The following is a 26,583-nucleotide window of genomic DNA, read 5'->3' on the forward strand; positions in this document are numbered from 1 at the left end:
TCCTCATCTCCATTTAGGTGGGGCCAGAGCCATATAAAAAGAGAGTTGCGACACTTCCATAGACTCCCATTGTTATCGAAGAATGCGGAAGTAAAGCTGTCTAATGCAACAGCATTAGACAGCTTTGGGGAGTCAGGTGGCTGAGCGGTTAGGGAAGCGGGCTAGTAATCTGAAGGTTGCCAGTTCGATTCCCGGCTGTGGCAAATTACGTTGTGTCCTTGGGCAAGGCACTTCACCCTACTTGCCTCGGGGAGAATGTCCCTGTACTTACTGTAAGTCGCTCTGGATAAGAGCGTCTGCTAAACGACTAAATGTAAAATGTAACCTATAGTTCCAAACATTGTATTTTCCACAGTTCAACCCTAGTCATTTTCAGTGTCTCCGAAGCAAGTTAGCTGCTAAATTGATGAAAATCCTGCATTTTTTCATATTTCAACCACATATCAATTGTTATTAGTAGTTTTTAATTTGGCCAGCTTTAGTTAACGTTTATCGTAAGATATTGCTTGTTAGCTTCTCAATGCAGTTAGAGCTAGACTGTAGACTGTAGACTGTAGGTAGACTGTAGTTCAGCACCCGGACTCTTCTATTATGAAGTCATGCAATTGTAACAGATGCAGGATGTGGTTTAACACTCGAAGGTTAAACGTTAAGTGGAACAATATAGTCCTCATTAGGCTACTGTTTGGTATGTACAGTATGGTACAGTTGGTACAGTATGGTAGCTAGCATAGCCATTTTGTAGCTCTGCTTCACAATATTGCATTATGTATTATAAGTTAATGTAATACATAAATGTTAATAAAGTATCAGACATATATATGATACAACACACCAGTAACCAATTGACATTATGTGTTAATATACCGAAAATGTCAGTGAATCGAGATGGTGCTGCTGTCTGTCCCGCCGAAAACCATTCAAACAGGTTGACAGCAGTGGGGTTTTTGGAACTACAGCGAGCTACTTGAACCACGTGATCACGTGAGTCACGTGGCTGAGCGGTGAGGGAATCGGGCTAGTAATCCGAAGGTTGCCAGTTCGATTCCCGGTCATGCAAACTGACGTTGTGTCCTTGGGCAAGGCACTTCACCCTACTTGCCTCGGGGGAATGTCCCTGTACTTACTGTAAGTCAGAGCGTCTGCTAAATGACTAAATGTAAATGTAAAAATGTGTCGGCGATACCAAAGCGTGTCGGAACTCTCTTTTTCTATGGCTCTGGGTGGGGCTCCCCTGCTAATGGCTGCCTAGAGAGTCCATCTGCTGCTGCCTTACATCTGCCACAGGACGGTACTGGACCTCAAAGTCAAAGGGAGCTAGCTGAGCTACCCAGCGTTGTTCAATAGCTCCTGAGTTGAGGTGGCACAGAGGGTTGTTATCTGTCACTATAGAGCTTTGACCCCAACCAATAACATCTGAATTTTTCAGAGAGCAAGAAGCTTCATGCTGCTGTAGTTCCTGTCGTTCTTTTCTGCACTTCTCAACCACCGACTGGCATAAGCTATCACACACTTTTTCTTTCCCTGTAACTGGTAGAGGATTGCACCTAGCCCTAGATTACTGGCATCTGTCTCTACGATAAATGGAAGGGAGAAATCAGCATAGCAGAGTAAAGGAGCACTGGTCAGTCTATCTTTAAGTTGTTCAAAGGACTCTTGACATTCTTGCGTCCACAGGCTGGCCAACAGGTTTTTTGTCCTAGCGGGGTTGTTTCCTCTGATACACGCATTGACCACATCATGCAAGGGACCTGCCAGCTGGGAGAATCCCGGCAGAAACTTCCTGTAATAACTACAGAATCCTAAAAATGACCTAAAGTCTTTGACTGTACTGGGAACTGGCCACTGTTGTACTGCAGCTACTTTGTCTGGATCGGTGCCATGCTGAGATCTGGTGGCCTAGAAAGCACTGGACTGGAGAAAAATGCTTTTTTCCACCTTGACCTTCAACCCCGTCTCCCTGAGTCTCTGCAACACAGTCTGAAGCCGTGTCAGGTGATCCGCAAACGTTCTTGAGTAGACTAAAATGTCATCCAAGTACACAAACATGATTTGAAACACTAAGTCATTCATGGTTGCCTGCATGAGCCTTTGGAAAGTTGCTGGCCCATTGCAAACACAAAAGGTAGCCTAGTGTACTCAAACAACAGGGGAGTCAGGTGGCTCAAACAGGGAAGTCAGGTGGCTGAGCGGTTAGGGAAGCGGGCTAGTAATCAGAAGGTTGCCAGTCGATTCCCGGCCGTGCAAAATTACATTGTGTCCTTGGACAAGGCACTTCACCCTACTTGCCTCGGGGGGTATGTCCCTGTACTTACTGTAAGTCGCTCTGGATAAGAGCGTCTGATAAATGACTAAATGTAAATGTAACCCAAAGGGTTGTCGCAAAGCCTGTCTTGTGCCTGTCATTCTCATGTACTGCCACCTGATGGTAGCCGCTGGCAAGGTCAATAGTCGAGAAAAACTTTGCACCATGCAGGGCATCGAAACACTCGTCAATGCGGGGCAAAGGAAAAGCGTCACGTCGGGTCTTGGAATTTAGTCGCCTGTAATCTACACAGAGCCTCAGGCTGTTGTCTGCCTCAGAAGTACAATGGGTGATGCATAGGCACTAGTGCTCTCTTTACAGTAATAGTTCGGCTAAATCTGGACAATGTCTGCCAGTTGCAATTTCTTTAAGACTGCAAAGGCAGCTCAGCTTCCCCTAACATTTCAAAAAGTTCATGGTCAAATATTTACTATTGTGTTGACATTTTAAATGCGTTAGAACACGTTCATATCGAAGACGAGTTCGTTCAGAATCAGCTACATATATTAGCAGGTCGACTGACTGATTTCCTTCTCATACATTCCCGTAGCGCCACAGTGCATTTCCCTGTTGAAGCTCAGCTTCCATGGACTTCAATGGGGCTGCGTTGAACAGTTTTTTTCAGCGCTTCGAAACTATACGGTCATTGAATGAATGCTGAGATTTTGTCCCGCCTCGGACGCTCAGCTTCTCTGGGGGTGAATGGAGGAGTTGGCTGGCCTGGATGCTGAGCTTCCGCGTGATGATTGGAGGGTCTGTCGAAAGACTGCATCTCCTTTTGATTGACAGTGATTTTGTACTATAAAAAGTCACCGAAGCTATTGAAACTCAATCCCATCGCGGATTTTGCAAGTGTAGATGAAAGACGAACTGCTGCAACCTATTTCTTGGTATTTGCTTGGCGAAGTTGCTAGCCAATTTTCATCATACATTTCATACAATTATACATCACATTCCTTGTTTTCAGTTCAACCTAATTCCCACATTCGGGTTTAAATATGTTTTCGTTAGATCGTTCGTTCATTCATTCACACAGTAGGCTAGGCTAGTGTTGTAGAGGTGAACTAGCCAGTGAACGGAAAATGTAGCTATATGATGTAGGCCGAAAATGAGCTTCCCCTGTTTGAAAGACCAGCAGCCGCCACTGATGTCTGCATACAGTATCTGTTAACATCCGATGAAACTCTAACATCAGTTTACAAAATTTTCGGGATTTATAGGCATCTATTACAATAAATGTTTACACATGGATATTTTATGCCAACAATCGATAAAATATACATGTTTACCTTTTAACACAGAAACCAGACAAATGCGTGTTCAATGACAGTCAACATGGCTTCGCGCTTTGCGCCAGTTATTTCCCAGTTCATTGCCCCACAGGTTATAACGAAATTCTGACAGTGTCATTTGGTGGCGTTAATAAGTATATACATTTTCCCACCTGGCTACATATAGAAGAACAATATTCATTCGCAATCATTATAAGAGAGACGCACAACTTTCATTTATCCTTCCAGCTGGCATTAAAGGCTCCATGTTCAACAAAAGAACCCTCATCCATCTGTCCTGTGTTAACCTGTTGCAGACAGAAAGTGCAATTCATAGAGATTGTGTTCCAGTACAATTATTCTAAATAAAGATACATTTTTGTACTTTTAAAAGTGGTCAAAAATATTTTCTTTAAGGACATTGATGTAGATACATTCAGAGATGTGAATACACCTTGTCAGATGCTTCTGTTAAATTATTCTTGACAGTCTAACATGTGTCCTGCAAAGTACGTCAACATGTCAAGGTCCAGGACCCCCCCCCCCCCCCCCCTCAAGCATTCCTGTTAGAATCCTGTTAATATTTTGTGATATTCTTGCAGGGTTATACAAATCCAGTAAAACCATGTATCTCATGATGAAAACCTGCAGAACACTGACTACCTTAACAGTATAGGATTGCTGTCTATTTTGCGGTGGGTTTTCCTACAGAAAAGATTCATAATATCCCACTGGGTACTCAAGATGGAAAATGGCCGCAATAATCATTTGGGACTTCTAGGAATCCTGCATGGAGAACTTGGACTTGGACTTTATGTAAGGTGGGGGCGGAGTTGTGCGAAGTTCAGGTTGGGGTATTTGGGTTGCAAAATTGGCTGGCTCGGAGTGGGAGGATTCTTGTTGGATTGTAGTTTATGGGAGGGGGTGCGGAGTTGTGCTAAATTCAGGCTGGGGTATTTGGGTTGCAAAGTTGGCTGGCTCGGAGTGGAGTGGGGTAAAAGAAGGGGAGGTAACCAGACGAAAGTTACGTCAAGATTGCCATGGCTGTAGCGTGGTGGACAGGCCGGGCCCGACAGGCAGTGACATCCCTTGGGTACACTACAAGACGCAGCCATTCGGCCGTCAAATCTCAGTACGACGCTGTCATCATCGGTGGAGGTAAAGCTGATCTATGTGTCAGCCAATCTGCAACGGTGTCGCAGAACTGTCTGCTTTCGCTGCTTTCGTTTCGCTGCTTTCTTTCTTGGGGAAACAACATTCACGACTACATGTAGCATTTTTTACTTGTTCTGCCGCACCCTGATCTTGATATAGCCAATGAATTTGACACGAAATGGTCGCATACACACTTTGGACTCAACTATAAAAGTCTGAAGTCGCTCGTGTTCATGCCGTTATCACCATTTGCTTTTAAGAATCGTTGCACAGTTGCACAATCGCAAAGTATTAAAACATCTGTACATGCTACCATTTTAGATAATTAACCTCGCTTTATAATTGATTTATAGCAATCACGTGACCCTCGTTTTAAATTTTAATCTGTACATTGAACATTAACTAATTGGACTGTCATTGCAGGACACAATGGATTGGTAGCGGTGAGTCTTCTTCATCCCTCCTCATATTCAGTGATTTCATAACACTCTTAAGCTTGCCCTCTGGGTGTTGAAGTCTTAGGCAGTTTGTGAATTATTATGTATTGCTATGTGTTTGTGTGTGTACCTGTGGCATTGCGTGTATTTTGCTTCATCTGTGTGCATGTACACTATGGAGTTTTGCATTTGTTGGGTGTTAGTGTGTGTGTGTGCATCTGGTTCAATGTTTTATTTTGTGTGGGTGTCCAGGCAGCCTATCTGCAGAAGGGGGGGCTGAAGACAGCAGTTCTGGAGCGTAGACATGTGTTGGGAGGGGCAGCTGTGTCGGAGGAGATAATCCCAGGTGAGGAGCACTCTTCCTGGGGAAGTGTCCTGGCATGGCAGCCTCTTGGCCTGGGCTTTCATATAATATTGTCATGCTATCTCTATTCAGGCCTTTTATAAACCATCTATACTCCAATTGTCCATGTACAAAGTACTGCAATAAACAGACATAAACCTGTCATTGATTTACCTTTTGCAATTTTGATGTGTGCACGTGTGTGTGTGTGTGTGTGTGTGTGTGTGTGTGTGTGTGTGTGTGTGTGTAGGATACCACTTCTCCAGGTGTTCTTACCTGCTCAGTCTGTTGAGGCCACACATAAACAGAGACCTGGAGCTCACGGTGAAGCCACAGTAAAGCCACTGCATGTTGTTGTGCTGTCAGGCTAGGCTGGGCTAGCATGTAGCACTGTGTATGTTGTGCTGCTTGGCTGGGCTAGCATGTAGCACTCTGTATGCTGTGCTGCTAGGCTGGGCTTGCATGTAGCACTCTGTATGTTGTGCTGCTTGGATGGGCTAGCATGTAGCACTCTGTATGCTGTGCTGCTAGTCTGGACTAGCATGTAGCACTCTCTGTATGCTGTGCTGCTAGGCTGGGCTAGCATGTAGCACTCTGTATGCTGTGCTGCTAGGCTAGACTAGCATGTAGCACTATGTATGCTGTGCTGCTAGGCTGGACTAGCATGGAGCATACTGCATGGTGTAGAGCTAGTCTGGGTTAGCATGTAGCACACTGCATGATGTGCTGCTAGGCTAGACTAGCATGTAGCACACTGCATGATGTAGTGATAGCCTGGACTAGTATGTAGTACACTGCATGCTATGCTGCTGGCCTGGACTAGCATGTAGCACACTGCATGCTGTGCTGCTAGACTGGACTAGCATGTAGCACACTGCATGCTTTGCTGCTAGGCTGCACTAGCATGTAGCATGCTGTCTCTCTGTGCTTTGAGCTGGAGAGCTGTGTAACCGGGAGAGGATTGGTACGTGAATTAAAGGTTCAGAACCTCTCATGTATGCCGGTGTAGGTGAATGACACATGTCTTGACGTGTAATTGTGTGTGTAGAAACATGGGCTGAAGGTGTATATGAGGGACCCCCATGCCTTCACCCCCATGCTGGAGGAGGGGGTGGGGGGAGCCCCCCCCAGGTCTCTGCTTCTTGGGGGAGACCTGGCCATGAACCAGAGGGAGATCAGCAAGTTCTCAGAGAAGGACGCCAAGGTACGAGCCTCCATCAGTCCCAACTATCTCTCTCTCTCTGATGTTCACATCCTCTCCCTGTCTCTATTCAGCCCGGCTCGCAGTTCAGTACACAAGCTATGAACATGGAATGGGGGGGCATTGTTATACTGGCATTAAAGATCCTGTAAAGTGGAATTGAAAACGACTTTTAAGTTCACCACACCACAGAAGAATGTGTTATTAACTACCCATCCAAAAAAAACACTGACAAGTATGTTAAATTAGGCTTTGAAATCGTGAGAAAATCAGCAGTCTTCTCTGCTTGAGACTGGAGGGGCGTGTCGCCTGAGGGAGCTGAAGCTCCGCCCCTCGCTGGAAGCGCTGCCTCTCTGAAGTACCTACGACCCAGTTAATGGACGCTACGTCAAGCCAAACAAAACGGTATAGAATTTGAATTTATTTGTTCAATGAGTGAAACAGGTGCCGCCTATACAAAACCTAACCTGAAAACGGAAGAGAAACTGTTCAACTGTCTAACTCCACATTTCAGTGCGACAAAGTTTTCACGCTTTGCACATGCTTTCAGGAACTAATTTCACACGTATATAATGTACTGAGAAGCAAATCATGGAATTTGCTTTACAGGATCTTTAAGTAGAGGTAGTCACAAAGCCGAACTGACGTGCGTAGTCAGAGCTGGGACACACACTAGATCTCACTCTCTCTGTCTCATTCTCTCTGTCTCATTCTCTCTGTCTCATTCTCTCTCTCTCGCTGTCTCTGTCTCTCTCTGTCTCTGTCTCTCTGTCTCTCTCTCTGTCTCTCTCTCCCTAATCTACTACTGTACTACTCAATATTCTTAATTACTCCCTTCCTCTCTCTCTCTCCCAGGCTTTCCCAGAGTTTGTGACCCACCTGGAGAAGCTGGCTGGGGCTATCCACCCCCTCCTGGACGCCCCCCCTGTGGACATCCCTGGGATCATGGGGGGGTCACTCACCAAAAGGCTGGTTGCCCTCAAGACTCTGATTCCCATGGTCAAGTGTGGTAGGGCTGGCTTCATGGTTCTGACCTGCCTGTGACCACCAGAGCATGGAAATAACCTTTAGCTCTGCTGTGGCAGTTTTCAGTTTTTAATCTTCTTGATCATACTGTTATTTGTTTGGACAGGTATGAAATTGGGCAACAATATTCCAGACTTCTATGAGATTATAACAGCGCCAATAATGAAGGTTTGTGTGTTTGACAAACAACTCAGAGACTCAGAGAGTCACAGATGGCGTATTACTGTAAACCGCTCCTCCTCTCCTGTCTCCTGGGTCAGATCCTGAATCGCTGGTTTGAGTCAGAACCTCTCAGAGCCACCCTGGCCACAGATGCTGTCATCGGAGCCATGACCAGCCCCAGCAACCCTGGCAGTGGGTAAGAACACACACACCTAGACACACACTCACTCACAGGTACACACACACACATTCGCAAGCACACACGCTCACAGATACTCACACATAAACATGCTCGGAGGCACACACAAACACACACACACACACACAATAAGAACTCCTGCATGGAGACACGTGTACAGTGCCTCCCCCCTCGGCCCCCCAGGTATGTGTTGCTGCACCATGTGATGGGAGAGCTGGAGAAGGAGAAGGGGGCGTGGGGCTACGTGGAGGGGGGCATGGGTGGGGTGTCCAAGGCAATCGCCAGCTCTGCCCGCTCCCTGGGAGCAGATGTCTTCACTGAACAGGTGAGAGCTGAACCTAGCTCAGGTGTGATGGAAGTGGATCACACCTGTTCAGGAATACTTGATGTGCAACACTTTGTGTTCTGTTTGCTTTATTCGTGTGTGTGTGTGTGAGATTGCTGGTTTCTCTCTGTGTTGCTGTACGTGTGTGTGTTTCTGAACGTGTGTGTGTGTGTTTCTGTACATGTGTGTGTGTGTGTTTCTGTGTGTGCGTGTGTGTTGCTGTACATGAGTGTGTTGCTGTACGTGTGTGTGTGTTTCTGTGTGTGTGTGTGACAGAGTGTGCAGCAGGTCCTGGTTGGGGCGGATGGCTCTGCCAGGGGGGTGGTCCTGCAGGATGGCACAGAGGTCCACAGCAAGGTGGTTCTGTCCAACGCCACACCCTACCTCACCTTCAAACACCTGGCCCCTCAGGTAACAAACACCTGGCCCCTCAGGTAACAAACACCTGGCCCCTCAGGTAACAAACACCTGGCCCCTCAGGTAACAAACACCTGGAGCCCCTCAGGTAACAAACACCTGGAGAGTGTGTGTTTCTGTGTTTCAGAGTGTGTGTGTTCTGTCTGACCTCCAGGGGTCCCTGAGCCCAGAGTTTCTCAAAGCTGTGGACCAGATTGACTACACATCCCCCGTCACCAAGATCAACGGTACGCTGGTGGAGCTGCTCCCAGCTCTGCCTCACCCTGAGGCTCTGCCTCACCCTGAGGCTTTGCCTCACCCTGAGGCTCTGCCTCACCCTGAGGCTCTGCCTCACCCTGAGGCTCTGCCTCACCCTGATGCTCTGCCTCACCCTGATGATCTGCCTCACCCTGAGGCTCTGCCTCACCCTGAGGCTCTTCACCAGGAGCGGTGATGAGCCACGCTTGTAAGACTCACCTCATGTGGGTGTGTGTGTGTGTGTGTGCAGTGGCGGTGGACAGGCTGCCTAACTTCCTGGCCGCACCCACCCCTGATGGCAAGGCGGGCCCCCACCACCAGTGTTCCATCCATCTGAACTGTGAGAGTGTGGAGTTGCTGGAGACGGCTTACAAGGATAGCCTGGATGGACGACCCTCGTCCAGGTACACACGCACACACACACTCACACACTCACTCACTCAGTGTCTCTATATTAACAACTTGTTTATCTCTCTCTGTCATCATCCCTCTTTCTCTCTCCCCCTCTCTCTGGTTCTTTCTCTGTGTTCTCCCCAGGCCCATGCTGGAGATGACGATCCCCTCAGTGCTGGATTCTACTTTGGCGCCCTCTGGCTGCCATGTGGTGTCACTGTTCACCCAGTTCACCCCCTACCACCTGCAGGGGGGCCGGGACTGGACGGACCAGGACAGGGAGGCCTACGCCGACTCAGGTGAGAGGCACAGGACCAGAACACGGCCAGGAAGACTCACAGGAGACTAGCATAGGACTCCCAGGAGAGAGACAGAGGACTCACTGTGGACTCCCAGGATATTTGTGTTTATACCATGGTCTGGGTGAATACTCGATTCTGATTGGCTGCAGGGGTGTCCTTTATCAGGTGATAATGTACACCTACTAAGTAGTTCCAGCAACACTGTCTGTTCACCGTTCAAAATTATTGCGCTGTCTACATAGTATGAGCCTGTACAAAGTGTCTGTAACCATAACAACAGTCAAAGCCTCCGTTTACAATTTTGAAAGACTTTAACAAGCTAACATGTCATTACAACAATGAGTGATTTCAATATTTATTTGAACCTATTTGGAAAATTTGACTTTTCTGAATGTACTGTGTCAGTGTCACGTAACCGCTCATCTCACATGCCCTTCGCTAATCTTCACCTCGCTAGTCAATCTACTAGGGGTTCAGATGGCTGAGCGGTTAGGGAGTCGGGCTATTAATCATCACAATGTTATTGCCTTTGAATCTTGCTAGCAAAACATTAGCTTTCGGGCTAATAGCTCAGCCAAAGGAAAGCCGGTGTTGGTTCTATGAGCTGAGTGGACTAGAAATATCAGAGTTGGCTAACGTTGAAAAACAATAGATTTCTATTGCAAAACGCATAAAAACATAAATTAATGTTTGTAAAAAAAATTGTAGGCAACTGGCAAGTGACCATGGTATGAGCGGGATAATGCCGTTCGAGGTGTACAATATCACCTGATAATGGACTCCGCGGAAGCTGTGCTCCGCTGCGTGTCGGACGGTTCATGCCTCCGCATTGTCCATTATCAGGTGATAATATACACCTTGTCGGGCATTATCCCTTACTTGACTCCCAGGAGACAGGACTGTTTAGACCTCTCTAACCCTATAGTCCAGTCATTTTAAGCCAAAATGGGGGTCAACCTAGGAAAATAGCAACAGAAGCAAACTCAACTGATTTTGTATGGAAAAAAAATCCCAGAAGAATCCCATTAGGGGAAAGTCCCAAAAGGTCCCGAAAAAGACCCAAATATAGCCTAATCATACGCCTATTCATTCTTTCTTTCCCTTGAATAGGCTAAACATTTGAACCTTTAGATATCACCGTGAAAATTACTGAGTTGATTACTTACATTAAGACAAACAAAAGTTTTTTTAAATTGTTTGATAACATGGGCAAACGGTGCATTATAATGTATGTGCTAATTTGCATAAATACCGCAACATATCTAAACATTGGATATAGCCAGGTGAAAATGTCTTATAGAATCTTGTTGACATCTTACAGTAAAAGACTATAGAGGAAATCAAATGTCAACATAAGGGGCAGAGATTCAGTCATTCATTCAAGGTCCACTCAACTGTCAATCAACTGTCACTAAGCTGTCACTCAGGTAAGAAAGATTTCCTTTTGTTTCTCCTACATGGATTATTCAACCTACATTAATAAAACATACCTGGTGATCAATACAATTTATTGGGAACATCTGGATGTGTGTTGAGCTGTGGTACAACTATTATTGGTGAAACGACCCAGCCCCAAACCCCATCTCTGCAATAATAATTCATTAAAGATGGTTTAAAGTACTTCTTCCTGCCTCAATGTAGTAATGCTCATGGGTAGCCTAAATGGGTTCCATTCAGACCTTAACATTAAGTATTTTACTGTAATATGTCAACAAGATTCAACAAGACCTTTTCACCTGGCTAACCCAACGTTTAGATCTGTTGTGGTATTTATGCAAATAAGCACATACGTAATTAGATTATGCACCGTTTGCCCATGTAAACTAACAATTAAAAAAAACTTGTAATACATGTTTTGTTTGTCTTGATGTAAGTAATCAACTCAGTAATTTTCATGGTGATATTTAAAGGTTAATATTTTTACCCTATTCACGTGAGAAAAAGAATGAATAGTAAGTAAGTAAGTAAGTAAGTAAGTAAGAAAGTAAGACTTTATTTATATAGCACATTTCATACAAGAATTGTAGCTCAAGGTGCTTTACATAAAATCAATAAAAACGATAATACAAGTGATAAAAGCAATACTTAAAATAGGCGTATGAATAGGCTATATTTGGGTCTTTTTCGAAACTTTCCCCTAATGGGATTTTTCAGTTTTTTCTCCTTATTCAGGACATATTGAGGATACAAAATCAGTTGAGTTTTCTTCTGTTGCAATTTGTCCTACCTTTTTTCGTAATGACTGGACTAGTAACCCTCTCACAGGGGATGACAAACATTAGTGGAGGATTGAGTGCAGTTCTTAAAGGCCTTGCATTCATCTGTGGTGTTTTTATACATGCACACTCAGGGTATAGAAGCTATTATTATTACAAGGTAGGGGTGGGAATCGTTTGGTACCTCACGATTCAATTCGAATCGAATCTTGGGTCACGATTCAGTAAAAAATCCATCACGATTTTTTCGATTCACGATTTTTTCAATTCACGATTTTTTCGATTCACGATTTTTTAATCAAATTTCGATTTAATATATTCCTACATTAGATTCCAGTTTGCTGTGATAGGCTGTTAAGTGTTGAATAAAAAAATCCCATGGCATCAAAAGTCATTGTCATAAAAAAAATATTTGAGTCGTAATGCATCGCTAGAAGACTGAATCACGATTCAAATGCGAATCGATTTCCCCCCACCCCTATTACAAGGTGACTGTCCTCTTAGTAGAAGTTTCCAGTACTTTTTTGCTCAATTGTTTGTTTCTTGTGTGTTTGTTTTATCTGTCTGTGTGTCTCTAGTGTTTGGCTGGGTGGAGCAGTACGCCCCTGGTTTCACAAGCTCCATCGTGGGCAAAGACATCCTAACCCCGCCAGACCTGGAGAGAATCTTTGGACTCACTGGAGGGGTGAGTGTGTGTGTGTGTGTGTGCAAGTAATTGTTAACCTGTCCTCAGTATAGAATGTCTAACTGTTAGATGACATAGCGGATACAACTATGTTAGTGAGAGATGATGACATGATGGATAAGTCAGAGGAAACCAAACCAGAACACATAGGGGAGCAAGTGAGTTCGGGTGGAGGGGGTGGGGGGTGGGTCCCAGGGACAGGGATGTATGGGTGTGTCTGACAAGCTGCTTTACCTAAAATCAGACTGCTGTTGTCTGAACCAGGAAGTTGTTTGCATCCCAGTGTCAGCCTGAACCCACAGCCAGGGGCGTTGTTAAAGCTCTACTGGGGCAGAGGCCCCTATTCATATCCCTTTTTCTTTCAAGCTTGCTGCACACAAAGCACTACTAGGCTGTAGAAACTCCCCTTGCTTAACCCATTATACAACAGTTCAGGTTTGATATCAGCTTTGGCAGAGACATCAATAGTTAATGCGAGCGTGCACATTATTTTTGCATTCATTTGAGCGCAAATACTGTTTTTGAGCTTTATGTTATATTGTTTTTATGTTTTAGTCCAAATAAGATGATCGGTAGGCCTATCATTTAGAAACTTTCTTTAGTTTTGTAATGTTTTCTTAGCCTACCTCAACTGTGACTTGTGTGCCGAGTCCAACACCTGGAATTCTGTGTGCGTGCTGCAGTGGCTATTTGGCAAGCACAGAAGAGCGCGCTGACATGGAATTCTGTGGGCATCGGTTTGTGTTTTCTGCTTTGAATCTGCTTTGATTTTACAAGCATTAATTGGGATACTGCGTACATTTTTTTACAGGATTATAAATCTAAATGAATGCATTGACTAATAAAGTTAATTGTTAAAGTAAATTCAACTCAAACTTTTGATTTTACTGGGGCACAGCAGATTTATACTGGGGCACGTGCCCCTGTAAAAAGGGTCTAACGACGCCCCTGCCCACAGCCCAGTGTCCCCCTGTATCTACTGTGCAGTTAGGAGACACAAAAGAGACTAGACCATGTTAGACTGGGTTTGGACTAGACTAGACCATGTTAGAGTGGGTTTGGACTAGACTAGACCCGACTGGACCAGACCACTGGTATTAAACAGCTGCTGACAGACAGATAAAGACAGATAGAGAGAGATACAGAACAAGAGACAGAGACAGAGAACACAATTTCTGGATAGTGAAAAAGAGTGAAATGTTAAAATGTTTTCTTCATTCCAGAATATTTTCCATGGCTCCATGTCATTGGACCAGCTGTACCTGGCACGACCTTTGCCCTCTTTCTCTGACTACCGTTCACCAATCAGAGGGCTGTATCTTTGTGGCAGTGGCTCCCACCCAGGTCAGTAATGCAGGTTTTGGGACTTCTAATAGTGTGTGTGTGTGTGTGTGTGTCTCCATGTGTCTATCACTCTGCATGCCAAGATTATGGTTAGCTGACCTTTGGATAGGTTCTGAGTCATATGATAAGGAAATTAGGTTGTCATGGCTTTGGAACTGTTTCTTATGTTAGACAGACACAGTACATACTATGTAAAACAGTAAGCGTCCATTGTTTTAATTAAATTGTGACAAACTGTCAAACTGTCTGTTGCTCTTGCAACTGTCTGTGGCTCAGTCACCTGCCTGTGTCTGTGGCTCAGTCATCTGACTGTGTCTGTGGCTCAGTCACCTGTGTCTGTGGCTCAGTCACCTGACTGTGTCTGTGGCTCAGTCACCTAACTGTCTGTGTTTCTCGTAGGTGGTGGTGTGATGGGCTCCTCAGGATGGAATGCTGCGCAAACTGTCATGGCCGACCTGCGACGTGGCTGAAACCCTGAACCCTGGAGAGAGGGAGGGAGGGTGGAGAGAGAGAAAGGAAGAGAGAGGGAGAATACAATGAGGTGGAATGAGTAAAGGATAAAGACAGAAAGCAATTGTTTTTATTTGCATATTGTTGCCGCAAAGAAAAACAGCAACGTTTAAGTGAATGTGACATTCACTTAAAACTGCTAGACACTCCAATGTTTAAACTTTAGAATTATACTCATAAAACATTCCTAAAAACAATGTTTTCATGTTGAAATGAATGAATCCTGTTCCAGGCAGGACCAGATGTGCAGTCTTCTCATTCTACAAGGCTCTTGAAGTGCTTAATTAAAACCATGCCCAAAGATTGTTTTCCATTCTCTTATACAACAGCTTCAATAAACAGTAATGTCCCTCTTCTGCAATCTATCTTTGTGTATTTCCAGTTAGTAGAACTTACAGTTTGAACTGTTGACATCTAACAGGTCCCAGTCTGAGTGGTTGGGGTTGGTAAGGTCAGGTCACCTGTACTTCACACCAAACAAATAGTGTCCTCAATAAGTATTGGGAACGTTTCAAGTCAAATTTGACAAGAAATACATGATCAACTAGAAACATAAGCCAAATGTCCAAATAGTAACGATGAGAGCCTCTAAATGGTTTGTTATTCTTTGTAAAACGTGTTGAAACAGCAATAAATAAATGATGACATTCTACACTTTTGCCTCATATCCATAATTTAATATTATTTACATATCTACATTTTACATTTAGTCATTTAGCAGACGCTCTTATCCAGAGCGACTTACAGTAAGTACAGGGACATTCCCCCGAGGCAAGTAGGGTGAAGTGCCTTGCCCAAGGACACTACATCAGTTTGGTGACCGGGAATCGAACTGGCAACCTTCGGATTACTAGTCCAATTCCCTCACCGCTCAGCCACCTGACTCCATACATATGCCTTGAGTGCACAGCAAAACCTGTTTTGACTTGTGTCCCAATCTTGAGGCCACTGTATGTTATGGGTCAGACAAGACCACTGTATGTTATGGGTCAGACAAGACCACTTGGTGTCGGTTGATTAACATCAGAGCTCTTCTAAAAGATCACAGCCTATTTAATTAATTATCATCTTGAAAACGTAATAACTGAATATTTTTCAGTTCCTGAAATTCCATTAAACGATCACTGTACCTTTAAGACGCTGGCAGGATTGTTGCAGTTACTTTGACGTTTTCACGCCCAGGAGGAAACAGACGAAACCACAGATTCCCGTGGATTCGACACCGATTCTTATATATACTTCTTTTTTATTAAGAAGTTGTTTAGCCAATAATGCTGAATGGTCGCACTAATGAAATTCACAAGAGATATATGCAGGTTGCTGGGGATCGTCAGCGGTAAGACATGTATTTTTAAAACTTTTGGAACATTCCCAGTCCGTAAAAAGTTACATTGACTCCTGAAAGTTTATTGTAAAAATGTATGTCCTTGTAAACTTCCGTTACATTAACATAAATTACTTTTTTGCAACATCCCGTATTTCTTCTAGTACTGCTGAAGTTCAGAGGCACGTTTTTAACAAGTCTCCCCTCTGTCCCGCTAGTTTCACAATGTGGCGAACTACACCCAACGAATAAATACACTGGATCCGTGTCTTTCAGAGTTGTTTTAACAACCGCTTACTTTACATTTTCAACTGATAGTGACTGTTTGTCAATTTAACACATTTTAATACCCAATCGCATTAAATATATAGATTTAGTGGGATCAAAACAACGGTTTTGATTTCTTGAAGGGCGACGGAATGGTTGAAGAAGTTGCGGTTCAGGAGGTTGACTGCCCGACGAGTGATTGACCAGTTCTTCTTTCCTTTCTGTGATTCATTTGGATTAAAGGTTACCGACTGCATGAGTATTACTAATACTGTAGCATTAGGAGTTTGAGAAGTCGTTTTCATCATACTGAAATTACAAGCACACAGGCTGGTTCTGTAATAGTATACTGTACTTTTTTTGTGACATGACATAGGCCTATGCTTTCATTATTTACATTTACAAAACCGAGGGCAGAAGCACTTTGTCTGTTGCTGCTGGCACATGCTTTCTATGTTCTCCATCCTTTCCAAATTCACTAAATGTCGGGTAAGGTTGATGTGATTGCAAAGTTGTCCCGGTTGTGGCAAAAATCCTGCTTGGATTGCACATTGAAAATCAAGATGGCCTACTGCTGTTTTTTTTAAATGAATAATATTCTGAACGTTATTCAGAATTGTGTTATCAGGCATGAGTGCTGCAACATGCAAATGCAATGTGATGTTCTAAAGCAGTTCTTCTCAACCCTGGTCCTCGGGACCCACTGCCCTGCATGTTCTAGATGTTTGCCTGCTCCAACACACCAGATTCTAATAGATGTTCATTATCAGGTTTCTGCTGAACTTCATAATGGCCCGTTCATTAGAATCGTGTGGATTCCCTGCTCCAATTAGTGTTGGAGCAGGGAAATATCTAGAACATGCAGGACAGTGGGTCCAGAGGACCAGGGTAGAGAAGCACTGATCTAGAACATGCAGGACAGTGGGTCAAGAGGACCAGGGTAGAGAAGCACTGATCTAGAACATGCAGGACAGTGGGTCAAGAGGACCAGGGTTGAGAAGCACTGATCTAGAACATGCAGGACAGTGGGTCAAGAGGACCAGGGTTGAGAAGCACTGATCTAGAACATGCAGGACAGTGGGTCAAGAGGACCAGGGTTGAGAAGCACTGTTCTCGAGGCCTTGCGGTGGAAAGCCTTCTTCACCAAGCCGAATAGTTTTGAGGCTAATGGCCTTGCCACAAACATGTCAGTCAGGGTTATCTGATGCCAAATTGACTTCTGTGATAATAAGGCAATGAAAGCCGTAGTAGTTGACATTCCTGTAACATGAGCTCACCTTAAATTCCCGCACGTATTCAGCCGGTTCGCTCCTCAGAGAGAAACGGAAGGTGTCCTGTTGCATTGGACTCGACATCTGTGGAAAGTAAGATGTAAAGATCACATTTCTATATGATGAGGATTTAAAGCGGGCTGCAGTTTGAGTAACGCAGAGACGGACAGAGACAAGCTTTTCAAGAGGGTCTGAGGAGCCTGTCATCTGAGGAGCAGGCAGGGTGCCAGCAGCTGAAATTCCTTGCCTTGTCTATGTGTGGTTAGGGCCATCTCTGAGATGTCCCTAACCACACTCAGAGTGTGGTTAGGGACATCTCTGAGTGTGGTTAGGGCCATCTCTGAGTGTGGTTAGGGCCGTCTCTGAGTGTGGTTAGGGACATCTTTGAGTGTGGTTAGGGACATCTCTGAGTGTGGTTAGGGACATCTCTGAGTGTGGTTAGGGACATCTCTGAGTGTGGTTAGGGACATCTCTGAGTGTGGTTAGGGACATCTCTGAATGTCTCCTCTGCCCAGCCCCCTGTCTCCTCTGCCCAGCCCCCTGTCTCCTCTGCCCAGCCTCCTGTCTCCTCTGCCCAGCCTCCTGTCTCCTCTGCCCAGCCCCTGTCTCCTCTGCCCAGCCTCCTGTCTCCTCTGCCCAGCCTCCTGTCTCCTCTGCCCAGCCCCTGTCTCCTCCTCCTAACCCTAACCCTATGCTTCCTAAATGTGTAGAGATTCAAAATAGCACCTCATGTTAACGTACAGGTCTAAACGTAGGTTCATAAAAAATACAAAAAACTATTCAGTGTACAATTTGGATCATTTAAAAAGCATTGGGAGTTATTAAGGAAATTATGTCGGAAGGCTCGATAGAGAGAGAGAGAGAGGGGGGGGGGGGACAGACAGACAGATTAACAGAGGGAGAGATTGAGACAGAGAAATGATTGCTTTGAGGAAGGGAAAGAAGATCCAAAACAAGAGGAAGTGCCTTTTCTGCCATATGTTTTTTTTCCGCTCTTCAGACCTGACGTCACCACAGGCAACTGGTAGTTGTGCAACACAAGGGAAGGGGGGTGGGGGTGCTCACCCCAGTTCAGTACCATGAGATCTTTAGGCCTCGACTCCAACACAGTGCAGGTCAGTGAAGGTGCTTCGCGGAAAACGACTTCCTGTTACTAGGTCATGTGGGACCTTTAGTAGAGCCTCAGGTGAAGTGAAGCAGCCTGGTGCATGCTGGGTAAATGATGTGGGTCCTGTGAGGTCCAATGTGCAGGATGTGTCGTTTCCTGCTAATATCATCTAGTCAGTCTGATTGTTGTTCCTCCTGGCCTCAATCAACTGGGAAGTGACTGCGTGTAAACCCAGCTAGATTAATATCTGGTCATGCAGATGAACCTATGCACGGGGTGTGTGTGTTTTCATAGAACAAGCATTTCTGTGTATCTTATGTCATTGTTATGAACTTGGAACAAGTATGAGATAAATTATTTGTGAAAGTGTCATAGAAATTAGATAATCCCCCTCCTCCTCCTCCTCACCCCCTCTCTCTCCTCCTCCTCCCCACCCCCTCTCTCTCCTCCTCCCCACCCCCTCTCCCTCCTCCCCACCCCCTCTCCCTCCTCCCCACCCCCTCTCTCTCCTCCTCCTCCCCACCCCCTCTCTCTCCTCCTCCTCCCCACCCCCTCTCTCCTCCTCCTCCCCACCCCCCCTCTGTCCTCCTCCTCCCCATCCCCTCTCTCTCCTCCTCCCCACCCCCTCCTCCCCACCCCCTCTCTCTCCTCCTCCCCCACCCCCTCTCTCTCCTCCTCCTCCTCCCCATCCCCTCTCTCTCCTCCCCACCCCCTCTCTCTCCTCCCCACCCCCTCTCTCTCCTCCCCATCCCCTCTCTCTCCTCCTCCTCCCCACCCCCTCTCTCTCCTCCTCCCCACCCCCTCCTCCTCCTCCCCACCCCCTCTCTCTCCATCCTCCTCCCCACCCCCTCTCTCTCCTCCTCCCCACCCCCTCCTCCTCCTCCCCACCCCCTCTCCCTCCTCCTCCCCACCCCCTCTCTCTCTCCTCCTCTTCCCCCCTTTTCTCTCCTCTTCCTCCTCCTCCCCTCTGTTCACCATTCAAATCTATACAATCAATGTGTTTATGATTAAATTGTTTACCAGAGCGCACACTAGGGCTGGGCGGTATGACGGTACATACCGTGCGACGGTAGAAATGTGTCTACCGGGAGAGATTTGGCTATACCGTTTCAACCGCGGTATACTTTTCTCTTTCTTTTTTTCTGCTTGTTGCATTGTATATAAGCCATCATATAAATCGCATTCTTGCCATATTTAGAATTGTAGTTTAACTTTCATTTGATTTGCTATTTTCGTTTGACCTTGAAGTACCTTTGCGTTGGTCTGACGGAATTTTCGATGTGGAGTGTATTTTGTCTAAGCGGACCACATTCATGCCGATGCAAATTAATTATATATTTGATAACCCATTCTGCTGTTGTTCAAGTTTTATGTCTTGTGCTGTAAAATTATTATTGTAAAATTACACTGGTGGCGTTGCTAGCATTCTTGATATAGGATGACTAGTGAAGGCTAACTACTGAGAGTGAGGTCATGCCGGGAAATATCAAACTGAGGCTTTAACGTATCAACCGAGCTTTAACGAGGTTGATACGCCAAAACCGAAGTTAGATATGGATAGTAAAACTCAGACTGATCGCTTTCGCTATTTTTGGCATTACGGATTCGTATTGAGCTGTGAGTAAGTCACCACGCGGATGGCATGACTGCGCATCAGCCAATCGGAACGCTGTCGTTGCCTTTAAATAATAGCCAGTCTTTTACATATTTACAGTACAGTATACTATACCGTGATATATACCGTAACCGTGATATAAAATTACTCGTACCGTGATAGAAGATTATGGCCAGATTTCCCACCCCTAGCGCACACTTATTTAGAGCACTATGTTCATCATAGATCTAGCCTCTTAATTGTGCTCTCAAAGTGAACCAGATTGACGCAGGTAACCTTTTAATGTACTACATTTTTTCTGCCCCCACCATGCACCCACACCCACCAGTCTCACAGCATCCTGTGGGAAACACTGGTACCTCTCTCCCTTCTCCTCTTCCTCCTCCCCTCTACTCTTCCTCCTCTTTTCCACTTATCCTTCACCTCTTCCTCCCCTGCATTCTCCCTTTTCTTCCTCCTCCTCCTCTGCTTGCCCAGGGGCTGTTTGTGGTCCTCGTCCACATGCAAGTGCTAGTGTGAAAGAGGAGAGGTACTATATCCAGGTACAGGAGTCACAGGGTGGGCAGGATTCAACCTCCTGTACTGGGACGTAGCTCAGGGTCTCACTAGTTCAGCAGGAAAACACCCACATGCCATCAACTAACTACAGTGTCTGTATGATGATGAAGTCCTCTGATAATGTACTGTAGTCCTGTTTTGTTAGAGATGTTTGTGAGATGTCAGCAACTACGGCAAGAGTGGGTGAGACAGGTAAAGTACTATGAGGTGAGACAGGTACATTACTATGACAGGTAGAAACCTATGGTAGGAGGAGGTAAGACAGGTGCATTCCTATGGTAGGATGAGGTAAAACAGGTGCAGTCCTATGGTAGGAGGAGGTGAGACAGGTGCAGTCCTATGGTAGGAGGAGGTGAGACAGGTGCAGTCCTATGGTAGGAGGAGGTGAGACAGGTGCAGTCCTATGGTAGGAGGAGGTGAGACGGGTGCAGTCCTATGGTAGGAGGAGGTGAGACGGGTGCAGTCCTATGGTAGGAGGAGTTGAGACAGGTGCAGTCCTATGGTAGGAGGAGGATGTTTCAGACAGCAGAACAGTGACGGACAGCTACCCGCAGGGTGTAAAACTGAACATACTTAGTGATCTGTACCAACTCTGCATTCATGGCTTGTTGACATGTGATCAAGTGTTTGAGATGTACGTGCTCCTTAATCGGCAACAAGCAATCAATGCCCCCTGGTCTTTGTGTTTGTGTGTGTGTCCGTGTGTGTGTGCGACCTGACGCTGTGTCGCAGAAGGCCCCAGCACCCAGCAGGATCTGGAGCAGGACTGTGGAGCGTCCGTCCCTGACGCCTCCAGCCATGCTCGTCTGGCACAGGTAGGACACCTATCTGTCTTCTGTAACAGGTAAACTACTCTGGGGTTCTCTGGTCCTTAGACTTAGAAAACAGTAATGTCCTCCAAAAGGCAGTTTACTGTACAGCACAGAACACATAAAGTTCTGCTTGTCTTGACAGTTTCCTAGCAGCCTGTCTAAACCTATGATGAATAAGTCCTAAATCGTATAGAGTTAGTATTCTTATCAACAATAACTATAATGTGTGTGTGTATACATATATATATTGATACATAATAAATCAATGTAATATTAATATTTACTAAAATTAGTAATAATTAACCGACTAACTAAGTGTTCATCCTTGTGTGTGTGTGTGTGTGTGTGTGTGTGTGTGTGTTCATCCTCATCTACATGATGTGTGTGTTCATCCTCATCTACATGATGTGTGTGTTCATCCTTGTGTGTGTTACCAGGACTACCTGAACGGAGAGGAGGGGCTCAGTGAGGAGGAGAAGGTCAAGCGGAGAGCAGAGCGTCGCAGAGCCAAAAGGAAGGTGGGCGCATGTCTCACACACACACACACACACACATTTGGGGGTCAGTGTTTCATTCCTGGTTTTTCCCTCGCTAGCGTCAACGAGAACGCAGGAAGATGGAGCAGGTGCAGAGAAGCACTGAACAGGTAGGGAACCTTTCATCCCTCGAGTTTGGAGGAAATCTACACCTGAATATGTTTACAGAGGTGTGTGTGTGTGTTTGTGTCAGGATGATGAAGATGAGGATGATGTTGAGTCTGAGGAGAGCGAGTCTGAGATTGAGGGAGGAGGTGGAGTAGTAGAGGAGGAGGACAAACATGAACATCAGGGCTCCATGTGCTGCTCCAAGGATGAACCGGGCCCCCCTCCCTGCACCTCGGGCCCCCCCAGGGCCCCTACTGGCCCCAGTGAGGAGGTACGAAAGAACCATTCCCTCCCACTCATGGACAGTTTGTACACCGTTTTATAACCCATGGAGGGTAGTTTGCTGTATTACCATCTCCATTATAGGGTACACATTATTTTATTAGCACTTTATTAAATTTTGAGAGCCACTCTATACTAATCTGTCTGTATTTGTCATTTGTCTGTATATATGTTTTTGTCTTTGTGTTTCTGTGTGTATGTTACTCAGGAGCCAGAATGGGATGTAAGCAGTGCCTTCGTTTCCAATGCTGCCAGCCACATCAAGCCTAAAGGCTGGACCAAACCAGGCCGCAAGTCCAAAGAGAACAAGGAAAATGAGGCTAGAACCAGCGAGGTGAGAGTTCACAGATCACACCCAGTTCCTCCTAGTCTGGGACCAGGTGGAATCTGTGTCTGAGAAACCAGGTCTGAAAGTCAAGCCTTTTCTTCTTTTACAATAACTGTTGGTGTTGGGTCAGTGTTACTAGGGGTTAGGGCAGTGGCTGTCCTGATGGCAATGTCACAATGGTCCTTTTGTTTGTGGTATTGCGTTTTATGGTCAGCGCAACAAAATGGCTCACTTGACAGAGCTGCTTCTCTGATAACTGTCTAGGGCTAGCACGGTGGGCTAGCACGGTGGGCTAGCACGGTTCCTAAAATCGACAGTAGAACACTGTTTAGTGAAAGTATTACCACACACACACAATGTGACCAGAACTCAGGATTGGGACTAAACATCTATTGGATAACATAAAAACTGAGACTCCGGAGCTTCAGGGCGCAAGAAGCAGTGTACCTATCATGGTGCCCACTGGACAGGAAGTTGAGGCAGTGTCATGATCTGAGGTTGCATCCGTTTGTCAGGTCTAGCAATGTTATGTGGCCAAAAGTCAGCTAAATGACCAGATGATCCCATCTGGTCATTGATCCCTTTCCAGATGAGATGGGCATATTCCAGCATGCCAGGATTGATCATAATAATAATAATAATAATCAATTTTATTTCTAACGCACCTTTCATCCGAGAACAAATCTCAAGGTGCTACAGTTAAAATTATAAAACAAGGTAAAACATCAATATGAAATATAATTAGATAATTAAAACTCGTAAGATCTGCTAAAAATAATTGTTTTTAGTCCTTTTTTTTTAAGTCTCAGTGGTTTGAGATGCCCTCAGATGATCAGGCTAGGTTACAGTGGTTTGAGGTGCCCTCAGATGATCAGGCTAGGTTACAGTGGTTTGAGGTGCCCTCAGATGATCAGGCTAGGTTACAGTGGTTTGAGGTGCCCTCAGATGATCAGGCTAGGTTACAGTGGTTTGATGTGCCCTCAGATGATCAGGCTAGGTTACAGTGGTTTGAGGTGCCCTCAGATGATCAGGCTAGGTTACAGTGGTTTGAGGTGCCCTCAGATGATCAGGCTAGGTTACAGTGGTTTGAGGTGCCCTCAGATGATCAGGCTAGGTTACAGTGGTTTGAGCTGCCCTCAGATGATCAGGCTAGGTTACAGTGGTTTGAGCTGCCCTCAGATGATCAGGCTAGGTTACAGTGGTTTGAGGTGCCCTCAGATGATCAGGCTAGGTTACAGTGGTTTGAGGTGCCCTCAGATGATCAGGCTAGGTTACAGTGGTTTGAGCTGCCCTCAGATGATCAGGCTAGGTTACAGTGGTTTGAGGTGCCCTCAGATGATCAGGCTAGGTTACAGTGGTTTGAGGTGCCCTCAGATGATCAGGCTAGGTTACAGTGGTTTGAGCTGCCCTCAGATGATCAGGCTAGGTTACAGTGGTTTGAGGTGCCCTCAGATGATCAGGCTAGGTTACAGTGGTTTGAGCTGCCCTCAGATGATCAGGCTAGGTTACAGTGGTTTGAGGTGCCCTCAGATGATCAGGCTAGGTTACAGTGGTTTGAGGTGCCCTCAGATGATCAGGCTAGGTTACAGTGGTTTGAGCTGCCCTTAGATGATCAGGCTAGGTTACAGTGGTTTGAGGTGCCCTCAGATGATCAGGCTAGGTTACAGTGGTTTGAGGTGCCCTCAGATGATCAGGCTAGGTTACAGTGGTTTGAGCTGCCCTCAGATGATCAGGCTAGGTTACAGTGGTTTGAGGTGCCCTCAGATGATCAGGCTAGGTTACAGTGGTTTGAGCTGCCCTCAGATGATCAGGCTAGGTTACAGTGGTTTGAGGTGCCCTCAGATGATCAGGCTAGGTTACAGTGGTTTGAGCTGCCCTCAGATGATCAGGCTAGGTTACAGTGGTTTGAGGTGCCCTCAGATGATCAGGCTAGGTTACAGTGGTTTGAGCTGCCCTCAGATGATCAGGCTAGGTTACAGTGGTTTGAGCTGCCCTCAGATGATCAGGCTAGGTTACAGTGGTTTGAGCTGCCCTCAGATGATCAGGCTAGGTTACAGTGGTTTGAGGTGCCCTCAGATGATCAGGCTAGGTTACAGTGGTTTGAGGTGCCCTCAGATGATCAGGCTAGGTTACAGTGGTTTAGGGATCATGAGGAATCCTGCCACCACAGGGTCCTGACCTGATATGTGCCGGAGAAGTCTTTACAGAGTGGGGCAACTCTCCCGTCATCAATACAAGGTCTGGGATTTTTTTTTGGCCTAATACAACTCTGATCAGAAAGAAATGTTGTGGCGTTGCACAACGTTGTCAAAACAAGCCATGGCAAGTGTGTGCCGTAATCAAAGCTAAAGGCGGTCCAACAAAGTATCTGCCCACTTTTTTTGAGCAGGCAGTGTATTAGCTGACTGCTCAGGTATTTATTCACATCTGAAGTGGTCACTCCACCTGCTGTCAGTGGTTCCTACACCAGCTGTCAGTGGTTCCTCCACCTGCTGTCAGTGGTTCCTCCACCTGCTGTCAGTGGTTCCTCCACCTGCTGTCAGTGGTTCCTACACCTGCTGTCAGTGGTTCCTCCACCTGCTGTCAGCGGTTCCGACACCTGCTTTCGAACAGCAGTCATTCTAAGAAGCAGGATTTGGCTCGGTGGAGCTCTGTGTTCAGCTAATAACAGTACAGTGTTTCCCCTTTAGGAGAATGGATCTGACGCCACGATCAAGAGAAGCGCCTCGTTGACAGGTGAGTGTGAAGCCGTGGTCAGTAGGAGGATGAAGACCCTCCTGATGTGGGAGGAGAGGTGATGAAGTTGCTTGGTTAGGAAGGCCCAAGGACCCAGAGGAACTCTCTCTCGATGGGAGGGTTGGAGGTAACTTCCGGCTGATGTCTGCACTTATTCAAGGTTTTGTGTCTTAATTCTTTGGCCCTTTTTGTCTGGGTATGTGTGTGTGCATGCCCTTGTGTGCATGCTTGTATGTGTGTGTGTGTGTGTTTGTGTGTGTGTGCATGTGTCCTACAGAGAAAGGGATCAAGATGGTTCAGGAGGGCCAGTACTCACAGGCTGTCAGCATGTTTACAGAAGCCATCAGATATGATCCAGCTGACTACAGGTACACTGACCCAGCCTCTCAGTTAGCTAAGTCCTCTAAAACCCAGAGGTACAGTTAGCTAGCATCTGTGTAACCCAGCAACACGGTTAGCTAGCATCTGTGTAACACAGAAGCATGGTTAGCTAGCATCTGTGTAACCTAGCAACACGGTTAGCAAGCATCTGTGTAACCCAGCAACACGGTTAGCTAGCATCTGTGTAACCCAGCAACACAGTTAGCTAGCATCTGTGTAACCTAGCAACATGGTTATCTAGCATCTGTGTAACCCAGCAACACGGTTAGTTAGCATCTGTGTAACCCAGCAACACAGTTATCGTATTTCTTTGGAAAATAAGCCGCATTTTCTATAAACTGCATCCCACCAGAATGAGAGCTTTGTGTTTGTAAATCTGAGTATAAACCACACTGGAATATATACCACACTTGATACGGGAACAATGATACCAAGCAATGCACTATAGGCGATCTTACAGCATGCAGTTGTGTAACACACTTCGAAAACGAAAGTAGGTGCCTAATTGCCCGGGAATTAACTAATATTTACCCTTTAGACGCGTGAGTTCTAAATATTTCCGACGGCCCCCAAAGCGTAAGTTATTTTTCAGAAACGGTAGCTAGCTAGCTTTAGTTAGATTCCTGGCTAAGTTAGCTTGCATAATACTCGTAGCAATGCTACGAGTAAATTATTCAGTAGGAATGTTCGAAAAAGCATATATGCGACATTACGCTGTGAGACCTGCAT

General features: G+C 45.7%; 2 protein-coding genes across 2 annotated transcripts in view; both read left to right on the forward strand.

Annotated features, from left to right (window-relative positions):
* The first annotated feature begins 4,480 nt into the window (after positions 1 to 4,480).
* Positions 4,481 to 14,883, forward strand: pyroxd2 (pyridine nucleotide-disulphide oxidoreductase domain 2). The gene is made up of 16 exons (XM_067236310.1): positions 4,481 to 4,734; positions 5,155 to 5,174; positions 5,421 to 5,514; positions 5,762 to 5,835; positions 6,560 to 6,715; positions 7,568 to 7,721; positions 7,845 to 7,906; positions 7,999 to 8,096; positions 8,283 to 8,424; positions 8,701 to 8,835; positions 8,996 to 9,068; positions 9,329 to 9,482; positions 9,616 to 9,770; positions 12,568 to 12,674; positions 13,898 to 14,018; positions 14,418 to 14,883. Exons 1-16 carry the CDS (start codon positions 4,617 to 4,619, stop codon positions 14,486 to 14,488), a joined length of 1,734 nt encoding a protein of 577 aa, XP_067092411.1. The 5' UTR covers positions 4,481 to 4,616; the 3' UTR covers positions 14,489 to 14,883.
* An 846-nt stretch (positions 14,884 to 15,729) lies between these two features.
* zgc:123010 (uncharacterized protein LOC641500 homolog) overlaps positions 15,730 to 26,583 on the forward strand; it is a 17,230-nt gene continuing 6,376 nt past the window's right edge. The window contains exons 1-8 of the mRNA XM_067237029.1: positions 15,730 to 15,864; positions 21,404 to 21,486; positions 21,921 to 22,001; positions 22,079 to 22,129; positions 22,213 to 22,398; positions 22,618 to 22,743; positions 25,428 to 25,473; positions 25,751 to 25,841. Of these exons, the coding sequence (XP_067093130.1) occupies positions 15,807 to 15,864; positions 21,404 to 21,486; positions 21,921 to 22,001; positions 22,079 to 22,129; positions 22,213 to 22,398; positions 22,618 to 22,743; positions 25,428 to 25,473; positions 25,751 to 25,841 (722 nt within the window). The 5' untranslated portion in view covers positions 15,730 to 15,806. The remainder of the gene's footprint in view (positions 15,865 to 21,403; positions 21,487 to 21,920; positions 22,002 to 22,078; positions 22,130 to 22,212; positions 22,399 to 22,617; positions 22,744 to 25,427; positions 25,474 to 25,750; positions 25,842 to 26,583) is intronic.

This window comes from Osmerus mordax, chromosome 5 (genome assembly GCF_038355195.1).
Source record: "Osmerus mordax isolate fOsmMor3 chromosome 5, fOsmMor3.pri, whole genome shotgun sequence".
Classification (NCBI taxonomy): Eukaryota; Metazoa; Chordata; class Actinopteri; order Osmeriformes; family Osmeridae; genus Osmerus; species Osmerus mordax.